General features: G+C 40.0%; 1 protein-coding gene across 1 annotated transcript; it reads right to left on the bottom strand.

Moving 5' to 3' along the window:
- Positions 1-6,965, bottom strand: KCNJ8 (potassium inwardly rectifying channel subfamily J member 8). Its single transcript, XM_006199924.4, has 3 exons — positions 6,564-6,965; positions 5,264-5,707; positions 1-1,063 (listed from the first exon to the last, which is right to left on the bottom strand). The coding sequence occupies exons 2-3, from the start codon at positions 5,635-5,637 to the stop codon at positions 163-165; spliced, it is 1,275 nt and encodes a 424-aa protein (XP_006199986.1). The 5' UTR covers positions 5,638-5,707; positions 6,564-6,965; the 3' UTR covers positions 1-162.
- Positions 6,966-16,825: the final 9,860 nt, after the last annotated feature.

Below are 16,825 nucleotides of genomic sequence, written 5' to 3'. Positions count from 1 at the left end.
TGGTGTGTGATGGTTTATTGACACAGAAAGTGCTGCTGCTGGAATATGACTATCATTTAGTGCATGGAGATAAAGAAGACCACACAAGTGTGGTCCAGCTTTGGAGCAGTCTGACGGTGCCCTGCCTAAGACTCTTCGACTTTCCTGGGGGTGGTCTTGCTGTCAGGATTCCGATGTGTTCTGAGTTCCCTCTGGAGTCATAAATTGCACCTTTGGCACCATGAGGGATGAGTTGTTCCGGCGGATGGAGTTGTTCCTCCTCATGGAATTGTTTCTTCTCATGGAGTTGCGCTTCCTCAGAGAATTCTGGTGGGACAGTTCACTCTTCTGGAGGGTCTGAATGAGGATGGAAGGCTTCTCGTCCAGCTCTCGGGCACTGCACCTGGGGGCGGCTACCTTAACGGTGTTGCCAAATTTGGAGTAATCCACAGAGTACACTCCTTCCTCCTCGGTTACAATGGACACGAAGCGATGGCCCCACTGGATCTCCTCGGCGATGTAGGAGGTTCTTGCTTGCGTGGTAATGCCAGTGGTTTCCACCACTCCTTCCAGGATGACGATCACCTCCAGGTCTTGGTTGGCCAGGTCGGTTGCTGAGATATCATACAAAGGACTGCGCTTGTCAATCACATGGCAGATGATCAAAGGGGCCACCAGAAAAATGTTATTACTCTCAATCGGGTTATCGACGGGAATGTCCAGCTGGTGAATAGGCACCACCTCCCCCTCGGGTGTGGTGGTTTTCTTGACCACCTGGATGCGCACCGAGGCACTGATGATCATGCTCTTCCTCAGGTCGCCCACGCGGAACATGAAACACAGTTTGCCATTCCGGACGGCAATCACAGCATGGCGGCTGAAAATCAGGGTTTCCGCTCTTCTGTGAGCCTGGGCTGTTTTCATGAAAATGCAGCCTAACATGACGGCGTTGATGATCAGACCCACAATGTTCTGGAGAATCAGGACTGTGATGGCCAGAGGGCATTCCTCTGTCATCATTCTCCCTCCAAATCCAATTGTCACTTGGACTTCAATGGAGAAGAGAAAAGCAGAGGTGAATGACCTGTAAGGAAGGGTCAGAAAACAATGCCATCAGATCAGACTTTGAGTCAAGAAATGACACATTACCCTGGATTTTTCATTCTCTTCCTCCCAAGGCTATTCAATGCTTTTGGAAAGACCAGCCAACTTAACTATCAGATGCCCCGTTCTACGCACTTGTTCATTCTCTCTCTCTGCATGCATCCACCTCTAGATTTCTGGGATACACTTCTACTAATACGTTCTAAATCATGTCATGAAGGACCTAGTTATGTGAAAGCATTAAAATAACACATAGATACATTTATATTTATGGCATATTTTACATTGTGAAATACTTCCACAAAGGCACAGTTAACTCTGGGTAACTTTCTTCCAGCTCAATGTTTATTACTTATTGCGTATCTGTGTTGAAGTGACTTGAGTCATATGGAACACACTGTGTAATGAGTGAACTTTTTATTATTTCCAACCATTAAAATCATATTCATTAGTGAACACTGATTGTGTACCTTCTATAGAGAAAGCTAAAGCGTGGTACAAAACACATCATTCAAAAATATTAGTATTTTTTTAACAAACAAGAATGGTATACCATTAGGGATGAAAAATGTATTCTTACTGATGGTCTCATTTCGCTCCGTAAACGATCTAGAGAATCCTGAAACTATGAAAGGAAGGATTTGAGGTAGGGATTGGTAAGGAACAGTGTCAAGATCACATAAGGAGAACCTGGATCCTCTCAGTTCTGGCCTGGTCTCCGCAAGAGGCACAGGGAAGGGGCAAACAAATGTCAGGGTTTACATGGGGAGCTTTTTCAAACTGTGTTCCTCTTCCTGATCTCAGTGTAAACATGGATTTGATAGACTCAGGGTAGACCTGGTCTGATTTGGATGACCTGATCATTCTGATTTAGCCCCCTGGTTGAGAAGCACCACACTGGATTATTCTTGTCATTAATTTAACCACTTGACTACATATCCCACCTTGCTGTGTCTTCTTAATAGAAACAGTCTTAGTCTTGTGTTTGCTCTCAACCCCAATTTCAAACTTCCCTAATTTTATTAGAAGATATGCCCTCTGTCAAAGTATAATCTGTCTATTAATGTCACACAGTGAGTGAGCAAAATGTTTAAACATCTGAATACTGAGTATACACACTGCACTTTGGTGGGACATCATAAGAGGGACGCAAGCACACATAGATGATTCTTTTTTTTCTATTTGGGCTCATAATCAGGGATCTTAAAAATGTTTTAATTAAATGATAGTTGATGTCACACATGATTTAAATGGAGCTTTTAAATGGAGTGTGAAAATTGCTTTTTTTTTAAAAACCCCTTCTGTTGCTAAACAGGATTCATGGGAAATCACAACAATTGCTTTTTATTCTAGTTACACACAGGACCTACCATATGATCCAAAAAACATGGCAAAGAATAAGAACAGACCCCAGAGAAAGGGCACAGACACAACACTGATTTCTAACAATGTCTGCACGCTTCAGGGAGCAGTGTAACGAGCATCTCCAGATGTACAGTTTTCATGACTTAAGAGACTATTCATGTGCCATATTTTGTATGTTGTTTATTTTATGAAAGAACTTACTTCTAACCATTATAGGGTGCCCAACCCAGCCTTTTATGAACACCTGACATGCTAAATAACCTCAAAAGTGTTTAGCTGCTCGCTTGTGCTGCTACAGAGGAAGTTAGGCTGAGTAATAAGAAGAAATATGTTGGTTTATTGTGTGACTCATGTTAGAAAGTCATCCACAGGAAAGGGAAAGTGAGAATGGTAAAATGTAAGTTGGACACACTGGAGAGCGTTCATTACAATAAGTTGTTTTCAGTTTTGATGATAAGGTGGGACATTGAGCTTACTAAAGGAAAGGAAATGCAAAGAATTAGACATATTATATAGTCATTTTTTAAATCCCCTTTGAAGAGAATAGAGATTTTTCTGTTTCAATTTTTTTTGGCAAAAAAAGTATTTATTATATATAGTTTGTTATGGTGAAACTGTGTGTACATTGCATGAAAGTATAAATAGTATCATCATGGGAAAATAAAACCAGTAAGATTTTTAACCTTAAAAGATGTCAAATAATAATTTTTTTTTGGTAAAAAGTGCAATTAAAATGCTAAAAATTGTTAGGCTGACAAAATCAACTTTGTCTCATTGTTTCTGTGATACCATTTTTTAAAAAAAATTTATTTATTTATTTGTCTTGGGGGGAAGGTCATTAGGTCTATTTATTTATTATTAGTTTGTTCTTTTTCATCAGAGGTCCTGGGGGTTGAATCCAGGACCTCATACATGCTAAGCATGTGCTCTACCACCTGAGCTACACCTTACCCCCATACCATTTCTCACAGCGAACTGGATGTTCACACCAGCAGGAATTAACCAGGAGAATGAACACACTTCAGAACACATCTTGTTGCAAAATAAGAGCGAGCAGTAAAACAGCTTTTAATAACCAGTGTACTCTAAAGTTCTTCTTAAAAAATCATTGAAAATGTATCACTTTTGATGATGTATCTTTAATAAATTGCTTAATGACTTTTTTTTTCCACAAGAAAAACCAACATACTTGTCTTGTGAATAAAATCTGTCATTTACCTTTCAAGGTTTATCATTTTTGTTTCTTTTATCTCTTTTGAAGAGTGTCTACTTCATGGGTATTAAAAATGTGCCTTGAGAGGAATATGGTTCCCCAATATCAGTGCCAATAAATTTCTTAAAGAGAAATAGTATAGATATATTTGACCTACATGTACCTGTTAAACACAATATTTTAATTGTTTCCTTTATATTTGGCATATTGATGATTACCTACATTTTCCCTATATTTTCTTTAAGGCAAAAATTTGTGACAAGCTGAAGACAAGAAAATAATGTCTAACTCAGTGGTAAAGGCAATGGGTCAGTTCAGTATCGTTCTCTCTCCTCAAAATCTGAGCTGAAATTGGTGGCATGTGATTTTTGCACACACATACTGCACCCCCGCCCCCTCCCTGCCCCCTACCCCGACACCTTGCCCCATATGCTGGCACTGCACCCACTCAGGGAATAGAAGGATGGACAAGTTTACAGTCTGGGTTCCCACTTCTTACAGTGGGAACTAATCTTGTAAGATTTGAAGGTCAGTAAAGGTCTTATTCTTCACAGTTTCCTGGCAGAATGGTGCTGGTTCAAGTTGCTTTGCTTTACGCACTATGTGAATTTGGAATATTATTCAGAAAGTGTCCTGGAAAACTTTCTAGTATTATTATTGATGTTTCGCTTCAGAGTGAATATTTTTGTAATTGACATGAATGATTTCTTTTGATCTTCCAACAAAACAAATTAAGAGAAAATTCACCTGAAGCAAATGTTCTTGGGCCATGTGAAAATAGAAGAGAATCACTGAAATAAAATTCATTTTACTTATCGTTGAAATATTTATGATCTAAGAGAAAAAAACCAAAATTAGAGCAATCTAAAAACTGTCTTCCTATCCTACTAAAACTTTTAAAGAAAACCACAACATGAAGTTGCTTCTGCATAATTTCTTCGATTAAAAATTTGGACCAATATCCATTAAAAATTATTTTTTTCTAGTTCTGAATCTTAGCATAACTTTTAATTTTAGAATTCAATGCAAGCAATCAGTTATTTAAGATAATCTCGACAAAGAAAGACTTATATTTAAGTTATTTCATTTGTAGTGTTTATTTTTTTTTATCTAGGACACCTCTCCACCAGTGTTTTCCCATTTTTCTCATTATTTCTGAAAATGTTATGCGTAAGAGAAGTTGTGGAAAAACATGACTAGCATTTGCACAGTATTTTCTGTTGATCAGAGATATTTCCTTGTGGACACTGGAACTATGGACAGCAGCTTTTTCATACTGAAAACTAAATGTGTGGGGTTTTCTTAGGAAGGCATTCTGTGGAATTCACTGAACCACAACCATTTCAAAATAACTGGTGGAATATTTTCGAGGCCAGCCCAAGGGCTTGAAACTCCACATTTTCAAGGACTCCTCATCCGTAAAGCTGACTCTAAAAAGACTGTCAACACGTTAGATTCTTTTTTTTTAACTTGTTTCTGAAGATAGTACAGCAAACCTTAAGTTCCCTTGCAACAAAATAACAGAGTGAAGAGAGAAAGGGCAGTTTAATCTTTTTTTTCTGTGCTGTTTTCCAACCTTGCCTCATCCCACAGCATCCTTACCTGACATTAGTCACACACACAGTGGATTCCAAACCACTTTTCTCCATCCCGCTTTTCTCCATGTAAGCATAGATGTCCCCGTGGGCAAAGGCCACCAGCCACCACATGATGGCGAAGAGCAGCCAGCTGCAGAGGAACGACATGGTAAAGATGACCAGCGTGTGGCGCCATTTCAGGTCCACCAAGGTAGTGAAGATGTCCTGGAGGAACCGTCCTTGCTCCCGGATGTTCTTGTGCGCCAGGTTGCAGGCCCCGCTTTTGGCGATGAAGCGGGCCTTGGGGAGGCGGTCCCGGATGCGCGGTTTGCGCAGGTTCTCCGCCGCGATGCGCGCCAGCACATACTCCTCCGGGATGATGCTCTTTCTGGCCAACATCGTCCCGTCACCATAGCCAGCCTATCCACCTGTCTCTGACCTGCCTTTCCTTCCCTGGAGACCCGTCCTCCTGCAGGAGAGAAATGAAGATTAAATACCCCTCCCCCTCCCCTGACCCCTTTCCTGGGCTCTTTGGTCCTCGCATGTAGGGGTGTGTCTATACATTCGAGGTGACGTGCAAAGCTAAAGGTATGATTTTATTAAACTAAACACAAGTCTAGTTAGTGCTTGAGTTCAGGGGTCCTGGGTAAATTACTTGGTCTGAATAAGAACTGTTTTAATTTTCCTTATCGTTTTTAACACATAAGGGCATAGCTTTAGGTAAAACAAAACAAAACAAAACAAAACAAAACAGGAGCCTATCTGTAAGCAGCAGGCTCAATGCCGCGTCTGTACGTTAGTGCAAAGGATACACGCGCACGGCATCTAGGAGGAAAATTAAGGCCAGCTGGGTATCACGATCTATTTACTATTCACGTGATACAGCAATATTAAAAGCAATGAGGGGAAATTCTTTTCCCGTTATTTTTAGAAGTAGGCAAAGAAAAGGCCGTGGCCTCCTGCGCAGTATAAATGACATATTCGGTGTAAATCGACAAAATTGTCATTAGCGGTGTGCTGTGTACCTTGAAAATTACGAAGAAGTATTTTAAATTTTAAAAAAGTACGAGTTGCATTTAAAAAAAATTCCCACCGGGACTCAATATTGTAACTTGAAAACTTCTTTACAGCGAAGGGATCGAAGATACAAGCTGCAGGAAAAACCCGGACGACAGCCTGTGGGCTGCGGCTAGAGTTCATTAAAAGAGTGTGCCCCGAAAAGTCCATCCGACGCTGTAAACCTCGCCCGTGTTTTGCATTTTAAATCATTTGCGGGGACGCGACAGCCTCCCCCTCCCCTCCCCGGGAGGAGCGCTGAAACTTACAGACTCTGGGCAGCGGGCGCGGCGGCCTCGGCTCCCGGCACACGCTGGCCGGCCGCGGGCAGGTCCCTCGCTGTCCCATCTCGGCGCGCGGGAGCAGGGACCGCGACTGCCGAGGGACAGAGCCGGGGGCCGCGTGTCCGAGGGAGAAGAGTTAAAATAATAAAAGGTGCAATTGAATCTGAACGCGGGGAAGTTTGGAGGAAGGGGGATGGGTGTAGATCGTCCCCTCCCCCTACTCAGCTCTATCCCTTGGCCGCTGCCTGGGGCGGAGGAGGGGCAGTGGGGCAGAGGAGCTGGGGGTGATGCTCCACAAATCAGGCTCCCAGTTCGGGCTTTGACGCGCGCCAGACCTCTGAGGCCGCCGAAATTGCCGAGTTGGGGGCGGGAGGGCGAGAGGGAGGGCGAGTCCGGGGGAGGTAGGGAGCCAGCCAGAGGGAGGGGCGACGGTGGGGGGAGGGCGGGGCCTGCGGAACTAGCTCTTCTCCCAGTAGCTGCGACCCCCTGCCGCCAGCGTGACACGCACGTCTTTAAAAGGCTCCCTGCTCAGGAGGGAGAACTTTCTGTGTCCAAGTCCACTGACGTAAAGAGTTTTTTTTTTAAACCTGGGCAGATAACTGTGCTACTTCAGATTGAATAAAACCAGATACAGAGAGCAGAAAATAGTCTTTTGAGGTGTCCAGCCTCATACTTACGAGTTCAGGCAGGCACACATCACTTATTTACATTAAATTTCCGTCTGGTAAGGACGCTACAAGTGGAAGATGTTCTGAAACCCGCTACGTCTATTTCTTCATCAGCAAAGCTGGTTGTCAGGGAATTAAAGACATACACACACACACACACACACACACAAAACAACGACAAAAAAAAAAAAGTAGAAGGATAAACCACTCGAAGTCTCTTGCAATAAAAAATTTTACTCCAAACAGGGACTGCTGTCAACACTTTAGAACTCAGCCCGTCATTCTGCAGTAATTGGTTGCTTTCTGAAATGCTGCAGCTTCTCGGTCTTGTCTAGATGGCCTAAATGATAAAACAGAGCAACTGCGCGCAAGAAAGTTTCTGCAGTAAATATAGTTCTATAGCTTTTCGAAAAGTAGCCAGCAAAGACAACTATGCTTTCTCCCACAGGTCAAGCCTCCTGATTTGGCACTTGTGTTAATGGAAACTTTAATTCTTGGAAATTTCATGTATTTTCCAAGACTCGGGGCAGAAAGTGTATGGAGCATAAACAATGTGTTCATTTAATTACCAAGAGACCTAAAATTAGTCTTTAATGAAGGCAAATGAAGAATCTTTTTTTCCCTTGTGGACTGATCTGCTTAACCCCTTCAAGCCTGGGAATCCTGTTCTGACCGTGGTAGCTCTCGCCTCCACTGTTGTTAATATTTACAGTAATTTATGTAGTAGTTTTACTACAAGTATGGGGGGGGTGGTGGAATCAAGTTGTACAGTTAATTTCATTATTTTACAACTGTTTGGTGTGCAATCTCTTCCCCATTGTTTTAGCTGGGGGAACATTCACTGAATACCATAGTCGGGGAAGGGATACATAAACAGTCACAGTCTGCTGTTCCTAAGATGCAGGTGTAGTAAGAGACATGACTTTGATAAACTAATACAAGGAAGGATGTGATTAGAATGAGAAAGGAAACATAACCAAAGTGCCATGGGAATTCAAATTATAGATATTAGGACTGGAAGAATAAGGAAAGAAAGCTTCATGGATTATTTGGCATCCAATCTAGTCTTTGAAAGACCAGATGTATTTGGGTTTGCAGAAAAGCCAGGAAAAGGCTTTCCTCCACTGAGAAGGAAGATCATGAACAAAATGATGGAGGACTGACAAGAGTGGGTCGTGGTTCAGTAACAAACTAACTTAATCAGAGTTGGTGACGCAACGTGAGCCAAATGGCAGGACTGGGTGCCTGAGTCCAGTGCTTCGTGCGCAGCCCCTGCCACCACCACTCTGAACACAAAATGGGTTATTCATGGACTTGTTCCACCTCCTTGCACCTATCCCAACAACCCATAAAACGGCAGGGCTGTGATTAATCTTTGTATCTTAAGCCTGTAGCACAGCTTACAATATAGAGGGGCTCAAAGACTACTTTTGAATCAATGAACTGGAAAGGTAAGGCTGAAGACCATGTTGGTGCCTTGAAAAAAATATACATAGACAGACTTAACGAAAAGGAGTCTGGACAGTCGTTAGGCGGTAGTGGTAAGTCATGGAAGGATTTTGATTGGACAACACCAAGCACCTGCTTTAGGAGGTTGATCAGGGAAAAGAGGCCAGGATGGCATTGAGGGTTATGTTGCTAAGTAGAGTCCCTTCATGCTCCAAAACTGTGTGACTGGCAGAAGGGGACGCTGGAAATTATTGTGTTAATTAGAGAAGGAAAGAGATCAGGGACGAATGGCAATGTCAGTAGACAATATACAAACAAATACAAAAGGAATGCTACAGGGTCAATATGGGGAAAGCATAAAGTCACAGGCGACAGTGATGTGTATTGTGATGACAGAGAAATAGTAGGAAAATTAAGTAAGAGGTAGACCACTGAGGAGAATTATGGGAAGATTTGCAGCAAGTCCACATCTGAATCCTGTGAAAATTCTAGTTTTTTGCTATAACACACTCTTAGGATTCAATTTTTTTCTAATGAGATATAGTCTTCTAAATGGGCGATTTCAAGTCAAGGGTTGGATTTCTTTTTGAAATGACAGACTTTACACCTCACTTTTTAGTAGTCAGTACTTTCAGTTGATTAGTTCACAATAAGGGTATGAAGACTACACACAATGAAAGTTAATTTTAAGAAGTTAATAAGTAAATTTTTGGCAATAATACACCTAAAGTCACATAGCAGCCCTTTGGGAAAAAAAGGTGGAGAAGGTGTACTATAAAAATATTACAGCCTTTTTCTTTTCCCTTTCTGTTCCTTTCCTGATTTTTTTTTTAAAACCAACTCTTTATGTCTTTTTTCTTTAAGTAGTTTTTCTGCACTGCATGAAAGCTGCATGAGGACATGTGGTCCTTAACCTTACTTAGATGTTACACTTGGCATTGGCTAGCTCTGTTTCCCTTGACAACTTTTGAGCCTGATGGAGATGTATCTGTATCCCTGAAGGTCTTTCTGGACACACAGTAGCATCTCAATAAATATTTATTATTGCTTGATCTCTAGTTACTCGCCATTTACTCCTCGTCTTCTCATATTAAGTTCCAAAGAATGAACATTTAAATTTACCTCTGAGAAATTTGTGAAGGAAATCAATTTCTTCAAGAAAGCACTTGCTGCTTCAGGCTTATGTGACGGGTCTCCTTATTTAATCACCATTTTGCTGTCGTCCACTGAGAGTTTTCTTCTCTGTTCTATAATTTCCTAACTGTTTTTTTTGGAATGAAGACTAATTTGTGCTTTACTCCTAGAGGAGACCTACAATAGGTTTAGAACAGAGCTAGCTTTAAATTTTATGATTTTCTTAATTATTCAGGAATCCTGCAAGAATCTGTTCATGTTACGTCCCGGAGAGATTGATGCAATAATTGAGAAGCAATTCAAGGATATCTGTTCACTTATAAGTAAACATCTTTTAGAGTCCTTTTAGACCCTTTAAGCATCTTACTTGCAGATAAAGAAGTTTCTGCAATTCTCATTCTCTTAAGAAGCAAAGTTTGTCAGGTGCCTTCAAACAAGTGAAGAAAGGCTGATGCTCCTCCTGTTTGTCTGCTGCTTCGATCATCAAACACAAATCCGTGAAGTCCTTGAAAGTCCTCTTGAGATAAAGGGTGAAGTCTTTGCATTTGATGACCTTGCCTTTGATTTGACTTGTGAATTTAGAACTCTGGGTTTTCCTGAGCCATATTAGACTTAAGAATTTGGAGAGTCTTCAAAATGACAATGGAAACGATTCATGTTAGCAGCCCAAATAACAGTTGGTCTGTTTGCTTGGTGTGCTGCTTTATTAGTGTCCTCATATAAACCACTTTGGAACATATTGCTTTGGAATCAGCTTAATAGAACTGTTACATAAACTAATAATCAAAACAGCATGTTATAAACTCACTTTTTTGGAGTTATCATGAAATGGGAATGATAGTATAACTCTTCATACTTATCTGTTCCAATGAGTTCAGAGAACATTTCTTTTCGAGATATATATCTATTTATGTGCACAAATGAGGGACAGAGCCTCACTCTCCTTTAAATTATGTCACCCCATTTCCTCACCGATCTCCATTAGAACCATCAATGAGAAAGATCTCCATCCAGCTTGCATGGTCAGCACTTCAAACTTCTGCCAGCTGACAGGTGTGAGTTTGTGAGTCAGGAAGGGGGTGTTCATAACAATCACTACCTTCTTATTATAACCAGGGAAACGAGACAAAGTTCCTGCTTCAGTGCGTTCTTAGAGAGGAAGCTGTTAGCAAACAAGTAGACAAGGAATATATTATATACTTACCAGTGATGCTAAGACTTGCAAAGAGAGTAAAACAGGATAAGGATTGAGATGAACTGGGGCCAGGGATTGGCAATTTTGCATAGAGTTCAGAGGAGGCCTCTTGAAGAAGGTGGAATTTGAAAAAAGAATCATCCAAATGTCCAGGCAGCTCAAGAGCAAGTATAAAAGCTTGATGTGTTTGAAGAACAGTGAGAAGATCAATGTATCAGATGCAAACAAGGAAAAGCAGGAGATGAGATGAGAAACGTGGGAAATGCATTCACTGATCTCCCCATCTCTCCATTTACCCGATGAATGAAGCCTGAGAGCCTGCGTTTTCCAGGTGATGAAAAACATTGAGCTAATCCTGGGGGCAACTCTGTGAGAATTAGGTTATTTTCCTCATCTGACACAAGAGCTGATTAGAGTACAGCACAATGACATCTAAAATCAAATATCAAGCAGGTAGAACACTACAACAAACACAAAACATCTGATCCCTCATCCCAAAATCTTTTCACTGAAAAATATCTCAGAGGGATAATTGCTAATCCAATGGTCCAGCTACATGGGAAACACTGATGCTCCTTCAGGCTTTCATGGGGGAAGGATAGAGTGAGATAGAGTATTTTTGGCTCCCAAATTAAAACATCTTTCATGAGAAGGTATAAATGCTTCTAATAAAGCACATTTAAAAGTTTCCCTGAGTAGGGAGGGGATAACTCAAGTGGTAGAACGTGAGAGCTTAGCATGCAAGAGGTCCTGGGTTCAATCCCTGGTACCTCCTCTAAAAATAAATATATAAAATAAATCCCTCCCCCAAAAAAAATTTCCCTGGAGACTCCCTTGTCTACTTAAGTTTAAGAAACTCAGAATCATTCTGAGGACAAGATGGCACAATCCAAGTAAATTGCTTAGGATGGTGGCTGGCCTGTTATAAGTACTTCTAAATGTCAGTTCATATTAATAATTAGGGCTGGTTTGGGTTTAGTGACAGTCAAAAAGATCTCAGAGCTGGGCATAGCAGTGGAAAGGGGAAGGGATAGACCCACAGATTCCTATAACTATTATTTAGCTATTTTTCCACATCCAAGACCAAAAACAGAAAACACAGGAGAATACCGTTTTATAGGCTTCAGTATTATTTTTGAGATCTTACCGACCTTCAGAATGCTAACTATCCAGTACTTGTACTGGCATCGCCTCAACGCTTGAATTTAATCAAGACTTGGGACTGAAAGGGAGCCAGCCAAGATACTGGTAATAAAATAAGGACCCAGGACATCAACATGTCTGGCTTACTAGAAGAGTGTCTCCAAGAGAAAAGTGGTTCCTTCCATCAAGCAGAGAGTAGCCGTGGTAATTCTTTTCTGCCAGTAGGGTGCAAAATGCTAGTGCTAAGTAAAGCTGGTAGGGTCTCTTCCAAGAGATGAGGAATAGTAGCTGTCACTGTTCCTTTTTCCCAGCCCTTGAAATTACGCCTTGATATTCTGATGCCAAAGAAAGGCAAGTCCGCATGAGCCTGGAATCTGTCTTGCCATAAGCTGCTCTGAAGCTCTTGGGGAAGCAGCAGTTCCCAACAATGTGTTGATCCACGGCTAAGCTTTCAGGTCACTGTGTTTTGAATAAATCAGTGACTCATACGGTGCTTGGAAAGAGAAACCTGACATTTTCCAGAACTCTCTGTAGGGTAACTCCTTATTGCCACCTTTCAAAAAATGCCTCCTGCAGAAGGGATTAGAGAAGTTGAAATTTTTAAAGTCATATTCAGACTCATTGGCCCCAATGATCATTTGCCAGGATTTTTTTCTGCTTTTAAATGACCTGAAATTTCCCTTAGGTAAAAATTACCTGTGCCAGAAAAGCTTTCACGAGGTCAGTTTTCTAAACAGTTTCCTATTAGAATTAAATATTTGATATCTGGTGCTAATTTAAAATGTCAAATTACTTCCTTTATTGTTAGAATAAGTCAGGTAATAAAATGCTATCCTTTCTGTTGAGTCTTTTTTTTTTTTTAGTTGAGGAATTGCATAAGTTGCATAAAATATACTTTTTGCTTAAATTCGTAGTTTTAGCTTTAGAGTCAGAAAGATCAGTTCTGCCATTTCCTTGGTTGGTAGCTTTGAACAACACAATCACTTCGTACCTCAACTTTCTCTTCTGTGAAATGGAGATACTACCATCTACCTCTCAGAGTTGTATAGATTAAATGAGGTGAGTACGTGAAGAATTTAGCACAGGCCAATGATACTTAAAACATAATATTTTCTCAAATAATTATAACTTTAATGCAACTTCCTTAATTAACATTTACTTAACTTATTATAAAAACATATGTTTTCTTAACCTGCATTTGCTAGTATTTTTGGATCAAGAGTAAATAATAGTGCTGGTTAAGGGCATATTTTTCTTCTTAAGGATTTTGAGAAAATGCTTCCAGAATATATAATTTACCTAGTTAGCATTGTAAGGTTGTGTATTTTTTTCTATTTTTCTGTGTTTTTCAGATCAATAATGGATGATGGATTACATAAAAGGCCTTTTTAGCATATACCAAAATGACTTTTTCTTTCCCACTTCCTGGCCAGTTAATACGGTAAAGTCACTAGGTTAAAAAAAGTGTTGAATTATTTTTACATTCCTGTGATAAATTCCAGTTGGTCATGGTAAATTATCATTTTAAAAAATTGCTGGATTATTTTTCCTAATATTTATGTAGGATTTTTGCATAAATATTTATAAATGAGATTGGTCTGTATTATCTGCCTGTGGTATCTCTGCCTGATTTTGGATAAATGTTATGACTCTTTGTAAAAAAAACTGATGCATATTCTTTCTCTATGGATTGAAATAGTTTAAATAAAATAAGGATTAGCTACTTCTTGAAATCATCTGAGTCCAAATTTTTTCAGAATAGTTCTTGGCTCTTCGAATCCTCCTCATTCTCTTTTTTTCCCTCTGGGACCCTGATTTCAGACCTTCTAATTCTGTCCTCCATAACTTTCCAGTATTCTTGTTTCCTACCGGCTTGTTCTGTGTTGCATTCTAGATACATGCTAGATCTGTTTTCAATGGAAAGAAGTCTCTCATCCTTTAAGCTTAATTACTGTTTAATCTATCCATTGAATTTTTAATTTTGATGGCTTTTTAATGACTTCTAAAAATTGAAGTATATATTTTTTTAATTTATTTTTTCTGTGTGTGGGGGTGGGGAGCTATTCTGTTTATTTACTTACTTATTTCTTTTTGATGGAGGTACTGGGGATTGAACCCAGGACCTTGTGAATACCAAGCATGTGCTCTCCCAATGAGCTATATACCCCTCCCCACAGAAGTACAGTTGATTTACAATGTTAATGGATTTTTTTTCTTTTCTAGAAGTTCTATTTGGTTATTTTAAATTAATTTCTCTTTTCCCCGCCTTTTAAAGACCTCTGTATACAACTATGTAGCTGCCATACAGATCACAGATCAAGACATAAAACATGTCTATCACCCTAGAAAATTTCCTCCTCTGCACCTTTCCAGACCCTTGTTGCTCCCCACCAGAGCTAACTCTGTTATAACTTATTTTGTCATCAGTTTTTTTTGCTTGTTGCTGAACTTGGGATACATGAAATCACGTATAAAGACGCCCTGTGCTGTCTGTCTTCTTTCCCGCACCGTAATATTTGTGGGCTGTGGCCATGTCGTTTCATATACCAGTAATAGTATTTCACCGTGTGATTCAGCCACAGTTTATTTAGCCATCCTCCTGTTGATGGGCATTTGGGGCTGTTTTTGTTTTTGTTTTGATGCTTACGAATAAAGCTACTCTGAACATTTCAGTACAAGTCTTTTCACGGGCTCATTTCTCTCATGCCCAGGAATGGAAATGTTGAGTCCTGTTAAAGGGACATATTTAGCCTTAGTGAAAACAGCCAGTTTTCCCTACTGTTATGCATTCACACTCTTCAACAGTGTAGAGTTCCACCTTCACCAACACTTGGTATTGTCGATCTTTGTGGTTTTAGTCATTTTAGTGGGTAGGTGGCTGTTTTTAGTTTGCAATTTTTATTTGCATTCCTGACAAAGAATGATATTGAGTACATTTTCACTTCCTTTTTGGCAAATATACATATTTAAAAATCTCTTACAGATTGTTTTATTATTTCTAGTTCTTGTGCAAATACTCCTATTCATTGTGTCTCTTGATTCCTATCCTAGTGGTGTTAATTTTGAATGTGAGTTAATTTAATTGATTTTTTTCTCCTCCCCAGGGGAGCTAGGTTGGACCCCCAGCAGACTGATTCTGCATTCACCTTTTCCAGCCTCAAGGATATCAGTATTCTGGAGCCATTTTTCTATAATATTTCAACTTGAATATATCATCTCACCATTGTAGAATTGGAATCCTATCAAACTTTTTAAGAAGGAAAAAGCTTATTTTTGGTCTTAAAAAAATCCCTCTAATACTATTAAGATGTGGCATATGTAGTGGGTCCTCAATGCTAATATTTCATATCAGAATGTGCCCTTCGAATCATGAAATTCTTTCCCCATCATTTAATTTGAGGTTCACAAAAACCCAGTGAGGTCAACAGGCAGTGGCTGCCTTCCTCTGTCATGCTTTCTTGTTCCCCTTTTTGCAAATGAGGAAATGGGAACTCAGGCTTTCAATGGTAAGTCCAAGGTCATTCATTCAATATGTGATAGAACCAAGGCGAGAACTCAAGTCTTCATAGTTCTACATGGACTGACATAACCATTTTGTTATCATATATCACATATCATATAAATCATTTATTCCCAGGAGAACTTAATTGATTCACTAATTTTTAAAATTACTTTTCTTTTTTTAACGGAGGCACTGGGGATTGAACCCAAGAGAATGTAACTGTTTCACAAATTTTTTAAATTACTTAATTTTTTAAATGGAGGTACTGGGTATTGAACCCAGGACCTCGTGCATGCTAAGCACATGCTCTCCCACTGAGCTGTACCCTCCCTGCCCTGATTCCCTAACTTAGTCATTAGTCTAGTGCAACACTATGGCTCTGAGTGTGAGCTTTGAAGTCAGATTGCCTGGATTTGCATCTCAGTTCTGCTAAATCTTCAGCAAGTAAGCCAGTCTGAAACTCAGCTCTATAATGCGGATAATAATGCTTACCTCACAGAATTTTTGTCAAGACTAAATGAGATTCTCCTTGTGAGGCTCATAGCCCATCTTCTCCGTATATGTTAGCTATTATTATACTTTCACCAGATTTTTAATAAGATGGTTTAGGCAGTCTGCACTCTACTGATACCTTCATTGATTTCGCATTACTCCTCTGTTCTTTGCCGCTTCCCCACCCAGCTCCCTCACCGGGTATTTGCTCTCTCATGTTTAATACAAGACGGTACTAGACATTACCGAGATTATATGATATTTAAGTCATAAATCATTATGTCATCTCTAGGCTTTATTGGCACACGTAGCTAAGCGTTATTAAAATATTATTTAAGCCAAGAATTTCCCATGAAATATTAAGGCTTGCTAATTTTTTCCCTACGTTTTTGGCCAAAAGCCTAGATGCCTTGTGTTTCCAATATAATATTTTACTGCATCTAACATACACTGGAAGTTCAGTCAAGTGGGAACAAAGAAAAGAAGCTCCTATTTTCAGGTGAACTTTTGTCACCCCAAATCTGCCTTTTGCCACTTTCTCTTGCCCATTCACCAAGGGGACAGCAAGTTCAGTGCCTGGGCCAAGTGCTTGGCACTTATGAATCGAAGTGATAGGTCTCTGGGAGAAATAGGGGCGCCTCTCTAAAGTATGCTTGTGATTGCC

Source organism: Vicugna pacos, chromosome 34 (genome assembly GCF_048564905.1).
Source record: "Vicugna pacos chromosome 34, VicPac4, whole genome shotgun sequence".
Classification (NCBI taxonomy): domain Eukaryota; kingdom Metazoa; phylum Chordata; class Mammalia; order Artiodactyla; family Camelidae; genus Vicugna; species Vicugna pacos.
This window is presented reverse-complemented; position numbering and strand designations above follow the sequence as displayed.